At 39.0% G+C, this 17,572-nt stretch overlaps 1 protein-coding gene across 24 annotated transcripts in view; it reads right to left on the reverse strand.

Moving 5' to 3' along the window:
* The window catches only part of PARD3 (par-3 family cell polarity regulator), a 657,675-nt gene that overhangs the window by 345,737 nt on the left and 294,366 nt on the right, over positions 1 to 17,572 (reverse strand). For all 24 annotated transcript variants that reach the window (XM_035029555.1, XM_035029556.1, XM_035029553.1 and 21 more), the window contains exon 4: positions 3,614 to 3,792. In XM_035029555.1, the coding sequence (XP_034885446.1) occupies positions 3,614 to 3,792 (179 nt within the window). The remainder of the gene's footprint in view (positions 1 to 3,613; positions 3,793 to 17,572) is intronic.

Here is a 17,572-nt window from a genome sequence, read left to right on the forward strand (position 1 = left end):
ATACTCATAAAAATGTATAACATCTTGAAATTGCCCAGCATAGGCAAGCTCTCATGGCCTCAAGAGAAGTAAATCAAGTTAATACTGATCAGCAAGTATACTTGCCTCCAAGTACCCGTTCTGAATACTGAAAATACAGGAAGTCATTTTATAAATGAAAATAAGATAGCACTTAGTGCGATATACACATACAAAAAAGAAAATCTCTCAGATTTTAATACAAACAGCTTAAAATTTTGATAGCAAGCTTAGGAAATGGGTACTTGAAAAGTAAAGCCAAAGATAATTCAAAGGACAAAGTCATTACACATTACCCTTTATGTGTGTTGTATGCAAACATGATTTCATCTAAAGATGTGGAGGTAAATCAAGGTCTTTCCTATGAGGAAGTGTGGGCATTTGGCTACATTAAAAACTATTTCACATAGGAAAAAGCTTATTGAATGAATAACCATTTTTTCATTTTTTTAGAAGGTTTTTTTTTTTTAAAGATTTTATTTATTTGAGACAGAGAATGAGATAGAGCATGAGAGGGTCCGAGGGAGAAAAAGACTCCCTGCTGAGCAGGGAGCCCGATGTGGGACTCGATCCAGGGACTCCAGGATCATGACCTGAGCCGAAGGCAGTCGCTTAACCAACTGAGCCACCCAGGCGCCCTTTTTAGAAGATTTTACTTATTTGAGAGAGAGAGAGGATGAGAAAGAGAGAGCATGAGAGGGGAGAGGTCAGAGGGAGAAGCAGACTCCCTGCCAAGACGGGAGCCCGATGCAGGACTAGATCCTGGGACTCCAGAATCATGACCTGAGCCAAAGGCAGTTGCTTAACCAACTGAACCACCCAGGTGCCCATGAATAACCATGTTTTGTTTTGTTTTGTTTTGTTTTGTTTTAAGATTTTATTTATTTATTTGACAGAGAGAGAGACAGCGAAAGAGGGAACACAAGCAGGGGGAGTGGGAGAGGGAGAAGCAGGCTTCCCACTGAGCAGGGAGCCAGACACGGGGCTGGATCCCAGGACCCTGGGATCATGACCTGAGCCGAAGGCAGACGCTTAACGACTGAGCCACCCAGGCACTCCTGAATAACCATTTTTAAAACAAAACTACATTCAAATTTGTCTCGCAACACTTATATTTGTAATGTGAAAAAAATGAAAATAGTATAAATGTCCAACAATAAGAGAATGATAAAGTGTATTTTACAATGAGATATTCTGCATCCATTAAAAATATTTTTCAGGGCAGTGCCTGGGTGACTCAGACTCTTGATTTTTGTTCAGATCATGATCTCAGGGGTTGTGAGACTGAGCCCCAAGTTGGGCTCCACACTGGGCGTAGAGCCTATTTAAGATTCCCTCTCTCCCCCTCGGCCCCCCGCCCCGATAAATATATATTTCCAATAAAATTCACACCAGGGGAAATCCCTATGATATGAAAAAAAAGGAGAAATAATAAGGATCCAAGTGTTGACACAGTATGACTCCAACTCTGTGTGGATATATATATGTGTGACAGTATGTGTATGTGCGTATGTGTGTGTATTCTTTATTATCTCAACACTAGGTGTTGCTAAATTTTAGCATTATAAATAATTTAATTTTGTATTGCACTAGTTTCCCAAATTTGTTACAATGATAGATACATGTTATTTAAAACAAACACTCAGTGAGGTGACTAATTGGCAGTGTGCACCACAGTCCTCTGGCAGCGTGCCCGCTCTGCCGCAGCTGGAAGGCCAAAGTCCATTTCCTAAATCTCCCCTACAGATAAGGATCTAGAAGCAAACAGCATTCTGCACATTTGCATACAAGAGCCTGACATTTAAATGACGGTTGTGGAAGAAGGAATTGTCCTGGGCTGTTGTGTTGTGAGGGGCAAGCCTGGCGATGGAGACGATCCAGTTTGCTGAGGCATTTCTGGCTTCAGTTCCTAGCTTCACAAGTGACAAGAGACAAGGTGAGCACACCTGGAGACAGGGTGGGCAGATGCAGGGGGAGGGATCAGGTGGGCAGATGCAGGGGGAGGGATCAGGTGGGCAGATGCAGGGGGAGGTGGGCAGATGCAGGGGGAGGGATCTCAGGTCACTTCTCTCCGGGAAGATGTGCAGTACTGCATTATTCAGAAAGTCCTTGAGGAGGTCCAGCCTACAGCCCGCTCTTCAAGCACTTCCAGTGATTTTCTGAGATTCCAATTCTAAGTATTAAGCTTGTGTTTATGTTTAAAATAGCTACTGTGGTTCTGTTTTGTGCAACTGACGGTGACTCACATACCCAGGATGTGGAAGGAATTAAAAAGAAAACCCTGATTACCTCAATGACTTCTGACCCACTATCCTTAAACCATGTGAAAATCTTTTTAATAATGCATTTTTTTTAACTGTCAACTCTACTTGTTTATACACTTCTAAATACCCATGTAAATTAAATCTATTCTGAACACAAATTAATTGTCATGAGGCTTATTCATAAACTGGATTCTGCTTCTTTGGATGGTTTACTTCATGATCAAGCATTCTAAAATTTCAAGTTAATCTCAATGAGAAGATACTCCAACTTGATTCCTCACCAAATACATAATGAAATATTTCAGAAAAGTAAGCCTAACAGTTAAACTCCTAATCCAAAAAATCAGAGACTACAGCACACTGTTTTTTCCTGGTAGATTCTTCCCAGTTAAGGTACTCTAGATGCTCTGTGTATTATTTTTCCTTAAATGAACTACTACAAAAGAGTGTTTGTAGAAATGCAACAAGTAAAAAAAAAATTAGAACAGGTACTTTCACATAAATGCAAAGGATAAATCAAATATTAAGCTATATTCACTTTAATATTAATATGTAATTATAGTTCAACATACACATGGTGCTCAATTACTGTCTGCATTGAAAAAAATATTAATTCATTCAATAGATGTTTACTGAGACTCTACAGATTCAGCAGTGAAAATGACAAACACAGCTTAAAGCTCATTGAGTAAAAGGTTAGAGGTATAACAGAATGGGATGATAAGGCTCGAAAAAATAGAATAAAGTTTATTTTTTTAGACTAAATAAATTAGGTCATGGACTGAAATAAATTAGCTCAAAGAAGAAAATGTTATTAAGACTAGGAAGTACACATCCTTTCTCTAAGAAGAAAAAATTGTCAATAGGGTAGTTAGACTATGGATTCTACTTTCATCCTTAGAAGTCCATAATGCTATAATTTCTTTAATGTACCTCATGAACCAATAGGAATATCTGCCAATACATGTGTAAAATACCTTTGCAAGGACATGCAAAAGGCTAATAAGGGGATTACCCCTGAAGAGAAATAGGGTGACTAGGACACAAAGTAGGAAAGGGACTTTACATGTACACGTTTCATGTCAAAAGATTTCATTTTTAATCATAAATATATTATCTATTCAAAAAATGGATACATAAGTAAATCTATTAGCATGAATTTTATCATAAAATGCAAGGGCAATATAAAATAAGAAGTCATCTAAACTTTGATGCAGAAGTTGATACGCACACACACAAAGGGCCACAGTGAAGATGGGCTAGAAGCAAAGGATCCAGTCAGCAGCTGACATTCATCATTGATACTAAGAAGACAGAATAGAAATGGTTACCTTCCTGTCACAGGTTTTAGGGCTCCCAGCAGTGTTTTGCTTAAGGAAGCCAGCTGTTGTTGACCAGCGTGTGGGGTTTTTCCGTGAAGGCTCTTCAGAAGAAAAATTATTATCACTAATGGAAGTTGAAAGGCCAATTAAAGCTGGGTCACTGCTTCGTCGGACATGAAGAGGCATATCTATAAATACAAAAAAGCATTATATTTTTTAAAAGGTAACTAATGTCTGAAAACTACGTGTTAGGATAAAGGTAGTGAAATCCAAAAGATTAGAGTAACACTTAGGTGACAGTGGGTCACCATTCTAAATAGAAATTCCATTAGTTCCTTTAAAACACTTTACGGCAAAAGAAATGTAGTATGTATGGGATAACCTGCTCTGGAGTCAGACTGCCCAGGCTCGTATTTGTGCTTCACCAATTTGGTATCTGTCTGGTTCTGGGCAAGTCGCCTAACTAGACACTCTGCTTCTAGTCTCTTCCTACGCAATAAAACCATCCTTCTTCCATAAGGGTATCTTGAGGACTAAATGAGATGAAGTGCTTAAAACAGTACCTGACACTCGTGCATACTCAATACACAGGGGCGCCTGAGTGGCGCAGCTGATTCAGCGTTGGGCTCTTGGTTTGGGCTCAAGTTGTGATCTCAGGATTGTGAGATCAAGCCCCACTCTGCTGAGCGAGGAGTCAGCTTGAGAGTCTCTCTCCCTCTCTCCCTCTGTCCCTCTTGCTCATGCACGCACTCTCTCTCTCAAATAAATACATAAATCTTTTAAAAGATATATATCATACATATTCTAAAGTAGAAATAATGATGTGAGCCATGGAACAAATTTTATCTAACTTTTAACCATATCGGGATTAAAAATACACAATCTAAATTTCTTGGCTCATCTATTAAGGAATTCTGTTAAATAAGATAATTACCTTGTTCAAAGAAGTACTATCAGAAAATATAGAGCACAAACACATTTCTTATCCTTAAGATAATGGAAATCTTGAAAGTAATATGCAGGTATCTGGCATATACTCATATACACAATTACATGAAAGACAGTGTTTCAGCAACTGTATTCGCATAAAAGAGGGGTCTGTTTGCAACTGCTATAACACAATCATTAACAAACTCAGGTTAATATTTGTATCAAGAGCACTGAGCACACCTTAGCAGATACAATCATTGGTATAGCAGAGAAGGAACAGAACTATAAAACCAGATAAGAACAAAAGCACATGAGTCTGTAACACTGGGAATCAAAACCAAAAACTCCACTTACCAACTGAGCAAAATCACTCAAAAACATTAAATATAAGATGAAAAATTTAAATTATGTTAAAAAATAAATAATGTTAGAGACGATCTGTTTTCAAAAACTAGAATGCAAGGTAAATATTTCTAAAAAGTCTCTAAAAAGGGTGCCTGGGTGGCTCAGTCGGTTAAGTGTCTGACTCTTGGTTTTGGCTCAGGTCATGATCTCAGGGTCTTAAGACTAAGCCCCATGTGGGCTCTCATTCCCTCTCCCTCTGCCCCTTCCCCCACCTCTCATCCTCTCAAATAAATAAATAGTTTCTGACAAAACAGCTTCAGTGGTGGAATAAACTTGTGATTTACACTATGAAAAACATTTTTGGAACACTGATGAACTGATTAATGGTTTGGCTATACAGATCCTAAAGGATGGATGCTCAACTAAAAACAGACTCTACATACTGAGGGTGATATTTAAACCACTGTCAATCCAATAGTCTCAAAGATGTTAAAGCAAATTAGAAATGATCAGAGGAAACAGAAGCATATGAATAAAATATTGCTTTTAACATGTGCTTCTATATCATGAGGATTTGATAATAAGAGAGCCTGGGTAACATTACCAGAAAAAAATATGCTGAACATTTAATTTAATACTGTTAGTAGTTACCTTAATTTGCTGGGAGAAACACACACATGAAAATTATAGAGAATAATTTCCAACTTTTAAGTGGTAAATAAAAAACTTGTGATGGCCCTTACTGCTTATACATTGCACCCAAAAATAAAACACACCAAGAATTATATAGTCATTCTCAAAACAAGTTCACAAAAATATACATCTACGAATCTATGTGTATTAACACTACAATGCTCTTACTATAAAAAAGACTTCCCTCCCAAATAACAAAACTGTTCCCAGATTCATCACATCAAAAATGTTAGCAGAAAAGCAAAAAGAGGAGGGGGAAGAATAAAACAGTTCTGGCCAATTATAGTACTGCTTCTTGGATATGAGTTCTGTTGCTTTCCAGTTACTGGGTTGTTGATTATTTAGTTGTTAAGGAACTCTGCACACCTCAACTTCTGTGTACACGCATGCCTGCACGTGAGCACCTTATGTGTCCATCTGTGTGTAAATCTAAAAGAAGCACTACTCAGCAGAGATGGTCTTTAAAAATGGAACAGAAGGAATGGCCACAATAAAACAATCACATAAAAGTACATTTCCACCCCAAAATAAATTCAGGAACTATATAATCTCATTGAATTTGCTTAGACAAAAGAAAAGAGCTTCTTATGCTTGCTTTTGAAAATTTTTCCCAGAAGAAATAAATTGCATATAAGGATGCATCTTCTGATGGGACATGATCACTGTGTTAATCTATTAGTCTGAAACAGACAAAAATAATTAGCCTTTCACCTCTTGCATCTGTAACTCATGAAACTGCAGGTGTGTGGGGGGGAAGCGGGGGCTAGAAAGCAGATAAGGTACAGCGAGGACTGCAGACCCTGCGGGTAGAGCCTTCTGGGTAGATGTGGGGCACTGCACTGGGGCAGCACATATAGGACCTGTGGTGTGACAGATGTCCCAGGAGACGCGCTATCAGCCAGCCCTTCCTGTCAGTTCTTTGCACATTACACTTTCCGTTTTCATTTCCTTCCGTTTTCATTTTAGTGATGCCCATAAAAGGAAATAATATAGTCTGGATCTTTTGCTTCTACTACCTAGTAACCAAGTACCCTGATGCAATTTCAAAGCCCCATATTTACATTTCTGTTCACGGTCATATGCAGGAAGGTGATCTGAGTCCCAGGCCAATGAGAAAACTCAATTTCAAATGTAAACAATGTGTTCTTCATAAAAGAATGCCAAATGATACCATAATGATCTTCAAATCAAGGTTTTCTTGCAGTTCAATGCGCTGAAAGAACTGAATCCTAGTGCACACCAGCAGCATCACTAGGTCCAAATGCAAAGCCCCCAGGCCACACAGCATTGGTCTACATTCATGGTGCCTGTGATTCAGACTCAGCAACACACTGATGGTGTGAGATTTGCATTTGTATTGGTTTATAATTTCTTCTTGGTTTTATGGCTGCATGAAAACTATAAGACATTTTTATCCAGTTTATACACACATCTAAGTAACCTTGGATTAGAACCATTGATTTAACTTGCAGTGATCTGAGTCTTTTTTTTTTAATGAGGCTCTACATTAATCACAACAGAGGAACATGTGACTCACCTCACAGATGAGTAAGCTGAGGCTCAGCGAGATGACAGGAGGAGCTCAGGAACAATTTCCTGGCGCCTGGGTCAGTGCTGACTCACTACCCAAATCATGAAATCCATTTCTAGCTACTTGGAGATAAAAATGTGAGTCTCAATTTTGTAAAAGGAAAAATGTTTGTTGTTTTCTAAGTAGGATTATATATACTGAAAAATCATACACTGATTTTTAACAAATAGCAACATATGATTTTGGAGAGTTAAAGAAGTATTAATGTTAGTTATGCATATAGATTGAAACAACAGCCATCACAATATCAGAAGTGTTAAAGAAAGAAAAACCTCCTGGTTAAGTATAAGTACGATGTATAAGATAATGAAGTACACCCCAAAGGAGACCAGCCTAGACCAGTGCTTGTCAAATTTTGATCTCAGGACTCTTTCACTCTAAAATTTACTGAGGGCCTCAAAGAGCTTTTGTTTATGTGGGTTATAGCTAGGGACGTTTACCATATTAGAAGTGGAAATGAAAACAATTTAAATATTTATTCCTTAATTCATTTTTAACTTAACAATAATAAACCCATTTACATGTTAACGTAAACAACAGAATTTTAGAAAATTCTATTTTATAAAACAAAGTTTATTTAGTGGAAGAGTAGCATTTACATTTTGTTTGATAGATGACATCTGGATTCTCATCCCTGCTTCTGATTTCAATGTGCTGCAACATGACAAGCATACGAAGAAAAAAAGAACTCCACAAATACTTAGCCGGAATAGTATTTTAATAATCTTTCCAAAACTGTAGATACTCTTCTTTGATACCACACCAAAACTTGACAAATGAGAGTTTCTCAAAGGTTAGCTGCAATATGGAATGTAAACTTCTCATTCTTTGTACATTAAAATCTACTTGTCTGTCTTACTTTGGATTTTACTCATCAAAAAATTCTGTAACATTAGCTATTTGGAACATATTATTGGCTTATATCACTCTTAAAAAGGTTGATATATTTCTTCATATCAGAAAATCACATAATGTGAATATCACTACCCATTTCATGAGAAGAGTCATTAAGTGGTGGGAGGACTTGTGTTTTCCAAAATCTAATTTTCACTAGAAGGCTTGCATGTTTTCTTTGGCAATAAATACTGTCCGGTATTTGCCATGTAGCGACAGGCTCACTTCATTCATTTTCTAGAAACTCTGCCAGACATCAAAGTCTGAAGAACCACAGTTTTCTGTCCTTTTTCAAAAAAATAAAAAGAGAAAAAAGAAAGAAAAAAGAAAACACGGTGTTCCACTAAAAAAAAGGGCTGGCTCCTCTTACAACGCCCACCATCACATAGAAGTTTTTCTCAAGACAACCACTGATCTTCAATATGTACAAATACTTTACGCCTACCTACCATTTTAATCACACAAAATATTAAACTGGATACTCAAAGGCCAGTATTTAGTAAAAGCAATCATTTTTGCTGCTTTATCAAGGACAGCAGATGGAAATGGCTTGTGTTTTAAAGTGTGAGGGTGTTGGGTAAAAAATACATCTGGTGCCAATGTCCTGATTTGTGCCAAGGGGCCTGCATTTTACCTATCAGTGCCTGAGCACCACTGGTGCAGAAGATCAACCCAGTGAAAAACACAACACAGATTTTGGTAATACTCTGAAAAACAGTCTTGCCCTAACAGCCTCCTTGCAATGATCTGAGTGTTTCCCAAGATGCCCAGGACCACACATTAAGAACAGGACAGCGGGCAGCCTGGTGTGTCTGTGCCCTCTCCAGGCCTCAGCCTCCTCAGCTATAAGACCAGAGGTGGCACTAATGGGGTCTGAAATTTTTTGATGCTAAAAAAAAATGTGTGATTCCTTATATGTTCATACACTATACCAATGACCCCCTACCAAACCTCATCCTAACAGAACTTATAATGATTTATAAAAAATGAACTAGAAAAAATACAAACGTGTTTCAGAGCAGTATCAAAAGCCATTGTCAGGGGCCTCTAAACAGGTTAAAGTATTACAAGCAACACAGGAGAAGGAAAATACCCAAGTTATAGGGAATGGTGTAGAAGCAGCCACAAACGGCATGTGGTCTTTTGACAAGTTGAACCAGACTTTAAAGGAGATCACTATAAACATCTGGCCTTATCAACAGAAACACAACTGCCTGGTTCATCTGACAGGTTTCCCACCTTTCACAGTCCTGATAAAACATATGTTGTAAAAAGAATACAATTTTGTCTTTGCCTAAGAGGAATATAATATAAATACAGCCTTTTCCTCCATGCTTTGCCCATGGCCTATTTCAGCATTCTAATGACCTGATGTAATCTGTGTTCTTTACAGTAATTAGAAATAATAGAAGCCTCTTGTTTAAGGTAATTTGGTCATTATTATTACAATTCCTCATCCTCAATTTTAGGAAAATCAATGCATTTAAAAACACGTGAATAAAACTTTCCCCGTAATCTTGTGATTTATTTAATATATAGATTTTCCAAGTACATCCTCTGAAATATTAAAAAGAAAATTCAAAGACGAGGATCTTCAATAATTAAGCTGCTGGATGGAACACACGAGGACTGGTGCGATGTCACTGGGTCCAGGATGATAGTGGAGACCGTTTGATGTGTGCATTCCTTTGAAGAGTGGATAAAACAGCAATAAACCCTCATCACAAGATTTCAAATTCTCTGTCACTAATGCACTGTAAATATTGATTTGCTTTCTAGGTAAGGTGCCTTTTAAATAAGTGGAAAATGGCAAACCTAATAATGAATTAGAGCAAATACTAAAAGGGCAGATATATACATTTTTAACTGTTAAATATCATACCCCTACCTACTCTTAATCAGCTTTCCCATTTGCTTCTTTCATTCTTCTAGTGACTTCTAAATTATTTAACCACTACTTCTAAATTATTTAACCACTCAAGGCAATGAATAAAGCTTTTCCAAGAAGACAGGCATAAGCCGTCGAGGTATTTAATCAAATCTAAAAATAATATGCAGTTACATGTGTTCTATTAGAACTTACGATGCAAACAGCATAATTACTCTTGATGCAAAATGAAGACGGTCTCCCTGATCTTCAGGGCAATTACACATTTTCTAAAGACATGTCTCACAGTGAGAAGAACCAAGTTATTAACACATGTCACGGGGATAAAAACCTGTCACCAATATTGCAAAGTTGACCTTCCAATATATTTTGCCCTTTTTATAAAGGTGCTTCTCAGTATTTCACTGACTGAGGTGAAATCCTTGGAAGAAATGTGTGGAAGGCAAGGCACAAAATAAGCTCTAAAAAACACTGAATAACTCACAAGAATATAAAATGAGTCTTATCACCCTGCTATTAACTATCTGTTCATGCAGTAAATAAAGAATACTAGAGCTGGAAGGTGCCCTAGAAACAAACTGAAATATTACATTCACAGATGAGTGTACTGAGGCCCAGGGAGGTAGTTTCAGGGCCGGGTCAAAGGTCACCCTGCTCCTGGGTGACCCAGCTGTACCTGGAGTACTTGTTAACTGACTCCCTGTTCTCTGCAATTTGGCTATAACCACACTGCTCTCCCGGGAGAACTGAGGCGTGTCAAATCCACAATATGCTTAACACTTCACTAGAGAGAACAAGTGATTTGGGGGGGAGGTTGAGTTTAAAACACATTTCTATAGATAACAGCATGTTTTCAATGGTCCCACTGAATCTTAGATACATATAAGAAAGGAAAAGAAAGTCAATGTCATATGAATGTTTCCAAAGAAAAACCAAGAATTTTTCTGAGGCACACTTGAATTCGTAATATCAGAATTCTCATTCAGAAACTGGTAATATAACCACTCTGATTAAAAACCCTCCAAATACTCACAGGAGTACAAATGGGGAAATCTGAATTAAATAGGTGGGTCGTATCAATGTTAATATTGGTGTGATGTAATACTACAGTTCTTCAAAATCTTACCATTGAGGGAAATATACAAAGAATTTCTCTGTATTACTTCTTACAACTGCATGTGATTCTGCAATTATCTGAACTAAATAATAAATAAATAAATAAGCAAATAAATAAATAAATAAGCAAGCAAGCCAGCCAGCCAGCCAGCCAGCCAGCCCTCCCAAGAGTTAAACAGAAAATCCCAGCAGAGATGGGATGGGTCTTACTGTCAAGGCCTGCAGCAATCAGGACTTCAGCAATCTTCCAAACACTACTTCCTATAATACTCTTCTCAGGGCCCAGGGCTCAGCCGCCACACACGCCCCGTGCGCCCCATGGACCATCCACAGTGTCAGCTCCTCCAACAAGCTCCGCAGTGTGACACCGCTGTGCCTCACCAATGCCAATGACTTAAGACTGCCCAGCATCTGCTCTCCATCCCAACCACGTCCCCTACACTGTTCAGTGTCCTAATTCCTCAAATCCATCACATCCAGCATCGGTGTCCCAGCAGCAAACAGGTGGCTGATTCAGAAAGGGGTCATTGAGGAAAATCCAAAGGAAGGACTGTTTACAAATATATGGCAGAATTAAGGAAAAGCAGCAAGGGATCAAGTGTTCATGAGGCTTTTACCACCCCAAGGCAAGGGGAGCTGTGGCTTTCACTGCAGGGACACAGCTCCCAGCCACCCACAGCTGGGCAGGGAAGGAGCCCCGGCATAAGCCTGTCCACTCCCCTCCCGTGCTCCATCAGTGCCCTGCAGGTGTGCCCCCCGCCTGCCCAGGCACAAGCCGGAGAGTGCAGAGCCTGACCGACGCAACAGGAGCGGTTGGCTCGTACCCCGTCAGCCAGTGTGGGCAGAGGAGCACAGGAAAGCTAGGTAGCCTGGGATGCTGGTGGAATTCCTCTGCCCACCTTCTCCCACTGCACTTTGTTTCCACCTCTAACTGCATCAGCCAGCTACTTAACCAGAGGATAAGCACGTACCCCACTCACTGTCACTGCCCTTCTGCCCTTCCTTTAACACACACATGCACACACACACCCCCAAAGCAGGAACTACAATTTTTTAAAGTTGGTTAAAATACATCAGTCAGGAACAGAAAACTTCCCAACAGTTAAAGATGCAATCCGGGGGTTCCTTATTTGTCGTCTCTGAGGGTAAGGAACAACAGTGAGGGTCTGGAAGAAACAGGCGTCAGAGGTCAAAAGCCTTTCACCTTTACTTTCTGCTTCCTGAAGGAGAGGATAGGGCCTAGCCAGTGGTAAATAACCAGCAGCTTATAAAAATATGCATTGGCTACTGAATCCTGTATATGAAAACTTAGTGTCCCCAAATCCTTTGCTAAGGCAGTTACAGCTCAGGGAAAATGGTTAGTTATGCCAGAACCCTGAGCACCTGCCAAGAGCCCATCGGGGAGTGTTCAGGCCAGCCCAAAGAGCAGAGGAAGCAAAGTTTCATAGGGTGATCCTTTCCCTTTTATCTAATTTTGGTGTCCCTTTTTTGTTTTGCTATGGCGGGTGTAATGTCTGGCTACTTCAATCAACAAACGTGTGAGCATCTATGAGATACTACTATTCTAGAGTTTCTAAAAAATAATGACTATGGAGCCAAGGGTTTTTTGAGAGTCATTTATTGTGGAAAAATCACTCCAAGTGAATCTCACTCTGAACATTCAAAAGGGAACAAATACTCTGACAGACTACCACCTGCCCAGTAATAAAAAGATGTTATTAAGAGGAAGAAAGTAAAGGTAAGAAGAGTGATATATACAACACAGTGCCCAGATGAAAATAACCACAGGGGTGTACAAACTATTTGAACAGCTGACACCAAAGGCTTTCTTTGGGAGAATATTGTGGAAAAAAAATTTTGGCTTCTTTTTGCACTTTCAGAAAAATACCTCAATGAGCAATGAGGGGAATGGAGTTGAGAACATGAGAATGAGCTAGAAACAACGAGACAGAAAAAGGCAGAGAACAACAGCATGCACCCAGGAGCATGCAAGCAGGCCAGAGCTAGCTAAGTTGTTTTCCTTCAAACATGAACAAAATATTCAGAGATGGTAACAAAAGAAAAAGGGGGAACAGGGCGGGGGGGTGGGGCTTCTAGATTATTGTTACAAGGTTTTCCCTCGCAGTAGTGTGTTGAGTAGTATTTCCATAGGTCCAAATAGCCCCAACTAAAGGTTGAGATCCATGAGGGATCTTGATAAGCAATCTTTTAGAAAGAAGATCTGGCTGCTTCATCTCTCAATTTTTCTTTAACTCACTATTATTAGCTTCCTCCCCACTGGTCCACTAATACAGCTTTTGACGGAGAGTACCATAAACCTCCTCTTCTTTATCAACACCTCCCTAGGGGGTCTCACGGTGTGCAGCACAGAGCTGGCCTCTGCCCTTTGGACTCTGTAGTGCTGTGGAGAAGGCAAATTACCCAGCCCTTTATGGAGTGCTCGTGGTGCTTCGGGAGAAGAACAGAGCACTACCAAAACACCTAAGAGGGGCACCTTTTCTAAGAACATCAGCAAAGACTTCAGGAGAGAAGGGACAGCTACATTTTCCCTGTTGTCCTTTTAGATTCTCTTTGTGTCTCCTCTCTTAGAAAGCCTCTGACTGATTCTTCGTGTTTCTTTTATGGCCTGACTGTTCCTATCCTGGCACTTGCCACACTGTCAATCAAAAGTTTTAGGATCTGCCTCCCGTTTAGTACACAGTTCCCAGAGAACAATATTGCCCTTCTCACTGTTACAACCCTTAACAAACATTTGCTGAATCAACAAAGACTTGAATGAAGAGGACATCAAAGCTGAAGTTTTTGGTCTGTCGGTTTGGAGTTTTGTTTTGGAGTGGTGATGCTGATGTTTGGCCAGTGGGATAAAGAGGAAAAAAGAAGACATGTAGTCAGAGAAAACTGCAGAGGCAAAGGCCAAACACCAAAATTCTAGAGAATTAAAAAGACTGGAAAAAAAATCAGTATGGCTTAAGTGTAGAGTTAAAGATGTGATATGGGAAAGATAAAGCAAGGGAGGGAGACCTGGATGAACCAACATAGGGACCTCATTAATTTTAGAGATTCTACCCCTACTTCCCAGCCCAGCAAAAGGCATTTAGGAAATGTTTGTTAAACTGTTACTGTATCTCTAATCTTTTCACTTTGATTGTCTTAAGTATTATAAGGGCAATCTTTTTAGCAAAGAAGAAACAAATATTGGATGGCCAGAGAAGACAAAAAAAAAGGGCGGGGGGGTTTGCTCAAAAAGTCCAAAGAATTGCTGCTTCACATATTGGTAAAGAATACTGTAGCTAGAAATCCCAACGACATTTTAGGGTTTTTCTTTTTTTTGTTTTTTACTATTAACTTTGAACTATTATCCTTTGTGCAGTGTTTATTCACCTATGAGAATATGAGTACAAGCAAATCTAAATTAATTCTTCACATATAATTTTATATGTATATCTGTATCAAATCCCTCATATCACTTTCACATTAGCAATCCAGGTCAACAATCATGTAATTAAATTTTGAAATTATCAACTTCATCTGACAAGTAATTTATCTTTCAAAAATGGATGTTGATTATTGATTGCACTGAAGATTGTCTCTAAATGCCCTTCTCCTTGGACATTTGTCTTCTATTATTTTATTAAGGATTCAAGTATCTCAAGAACTGTCAAGTTAACTTTTGATAAGCATTATTCTCCCATTCCTTTATTATTATAAACTTTATCCCACAATACTATACAAAAGTGTCATATTTTCCCCCTCACAGGGGACTAGAGATTCACTAATTTCATTAGCCTGCTTTCTGTTACTTAAGAATGTACACTGGACGCTCCCCACCTTACTGTATTTTTGTACTTACTTCACTAGCACATTAACCATCTTCAACTACCTCACAAAGACAATCCTTTTCTTAATTCCCAGGCATTAAACCTCCACTAGGGTCTCTACGCTTAATTTTGGCCATTTTGAACTTGAATCTTCATGGTACCAAAAAATATTATATATAAGCATGTACCAAAAGTCATTCATTCAAGACAAGGATCTCTTGAGCTCCTCCCTCCTATGTGGTAGGCATTTTTCTAGTTGCTGGCAGCAAATAAACCCTCAACGATGTGACATTTCATGGTAAGAGAGGAGCAATGGGTCAATAAGTACAGACGATGTCACAAGGCAATCAGTGATATGAAGACAAATGAAACAGAGCAAAGGATTAGGGGCTGTTGGAGGTTGAAGCAATGCTATTTGATACTGGGGTGTATGACAGAAACACTTCAAAAGTATTCAAACAGCTCATTATCCACTTTTCTGTCTTGAGTGTTCCAGTTTCACATTAATTCCTTACCACAGAGCCTTGTACATACTTGTTATTAATAAAGCCATTTGGCACCAACTGGTTGCTCCAAGGCTGCAATAAGACGTCATGGTTCTGAAACATATGGCTACATGTCTGTTTATATTACCTTCAAAGTGCAGAGATCTTTCACAGCTAATCTAATCCATTCAAGGAAAGAGTAATGTAAAAGTAAATACGTCCTGATCATTTATAATAAACCAATTAAGCTTGTAACCACTAACATATATTGAGCTTTTACTAGGGGTCATGCATGTGCTAAGAACCTTAAATATATTAATTGATCATATCTCAGAATAAAGCTACAAAATAGGTTCTATTATTATTTCCTTTTTTTTTTTTTTTTGTAGGGAAACTGGTGTTGCAGGGGTAAGATATCCTGGCTTATTTATTTATTTATTTATTTGAGAGAAAAAGAGAGAGAGAGCATAACTAGGGGGAAGAGGCAGAGGAAGAGGGAGAAGCAGACTCCCTGCTGAGCAGGGAGCCCGACACAGGACACAATCCCAGGACCCTGAGATCAAGACCCAAGCTGAGGACAGATGCCCAACCAACTGAGCCCCCAGAGCCCCTAAAGTTAACCTATTAATAAGTGGTAGAGACAAAATCCAAGCCTCAATAGTCAAGCCACAGAGAACACACTCCTCTCCAGAAAGGATGAAATCCTCTAAGATCAAGAACTTAAAGACAGGGGCTCTGATGTATTTGCAATTTTCTCACCGACTTCTACCATCATGGTCATCTCACCATGAGCCAGCAGGAAATGTGTATTAGTTGAATTCACTCACACTGCACCTCAGAGCTGGGAGGAGAGTCACTAGTAAGCAGCCAATGACTCATCAGATGCTGGGATCTTTGCAATCATTCTCCACAGGTAAAAAGAAAGGTAATGAGAAAATTTAAGAACGAGACAAGTTCCCTTTCACTAAGACTGGCAAACAACTGAAGCTTTTAACATCATCACAACTTATTTTATTTTTAGGACATTTGTGGGAAGGAGTGGGGGAGTGGCACATTGAAGGAGGGTACATCATGGAGAGAGAGAGAGAGAAATTAAATACTTCATATTCCCTTTCTATGTAGGGAACAACTATTTGGATTAAACAGAAATGCTTTGGATTAAGGGTTCAATCTACATTTTCACACAATATGCCACTACAATCTTGTGAGCGAAATAAGCTGTATGTTCACCAAAATGAGTCTTTTCTAATACTTAGTCAATTTAAGATAATAATATGTAGCATATGCAAAGTACTTATTTAAGAACTCTCTTTCTCCACCTATATCCCTCCTATACTTGACCTTAACAAAAGGTCCAAAATCCAGGTCAGTACTAAAAGATCTCCCCATCCTTAGCTCACATTATGGGTACACCCTTTGAGTTTTATCAGTGGTTCTACATCTGCACTGTTCATGAAAATAATCGAATTGCTCTCTAGGCAATTCAAATATGCAACCAAGACTGGAATCATTACTCTAGCTAGACTGGAAAGTGCTGCTTATCAATCCTAAGAGATCTTGTTAAAAATAGAGATTCTGATTCAGTAGATGCAGGATGGGGCCTGAGATTCTGCATTCCATCAAGTTCCCAGATGACACTCTGGAGTAGCAAAGCCCGTCTGTCACATCCAAAACAGAACCCACAAGCCAAACTGGCTAGTTAAATTCAGTTCCTCAGTCACTGCCGCCTCATTTCACGGATTCGACAGCTTCATGGGGCTCGTGGCCATCACACTGGACAAACACAAATATCTCTGAATTTTTTTTTTAAGTATTACACAATTTTGTAGGGCTCTGAATTTTTATAAGTATTTTTTTAAAGATTTATTTATTTTTAGGGAGAGAGAGAGTGCGCGCACTCTTGTGAGTGGAGGGGAAGGGGCAGAAGGAGAGAAAGAGAATCTCAAGCAGACTCGGCACTGAGCAGGGACCACAACATGGGGTTCAATCTCATGACCCTAAGATCATGACCTGAGCCAAAACCAAGAGTCAGACATTTAACTGACTGCACCACCCAGGTGCCCCTAAATTTTTTAAAGTATTACATAGGGCAAATGACCTGTATTTTATAAGATCTCATTGGATTTTTAATGTAATTTTTTAATGTTTATATGTATTCCATGAGTCATCAAAGTAAATAAATATTTATGTAAGAATTTTTTATTGAAG

Source organism: Mirounga leonina, unplaced genomic scaffold (genome assembly GCF_011800145.1).
Source record: "Mirounga leonina isolate KUSES-001 unplaced genomic scaffold, KU_Mleo_1.0 Mir_260, whole genome shotgun sequence".
Lineage (NCBI taxonomy): Eukaryota > Metazoa > Chordata > Mammalia > Carnivora > Phocidae > Mirounga > Mirounga leonina.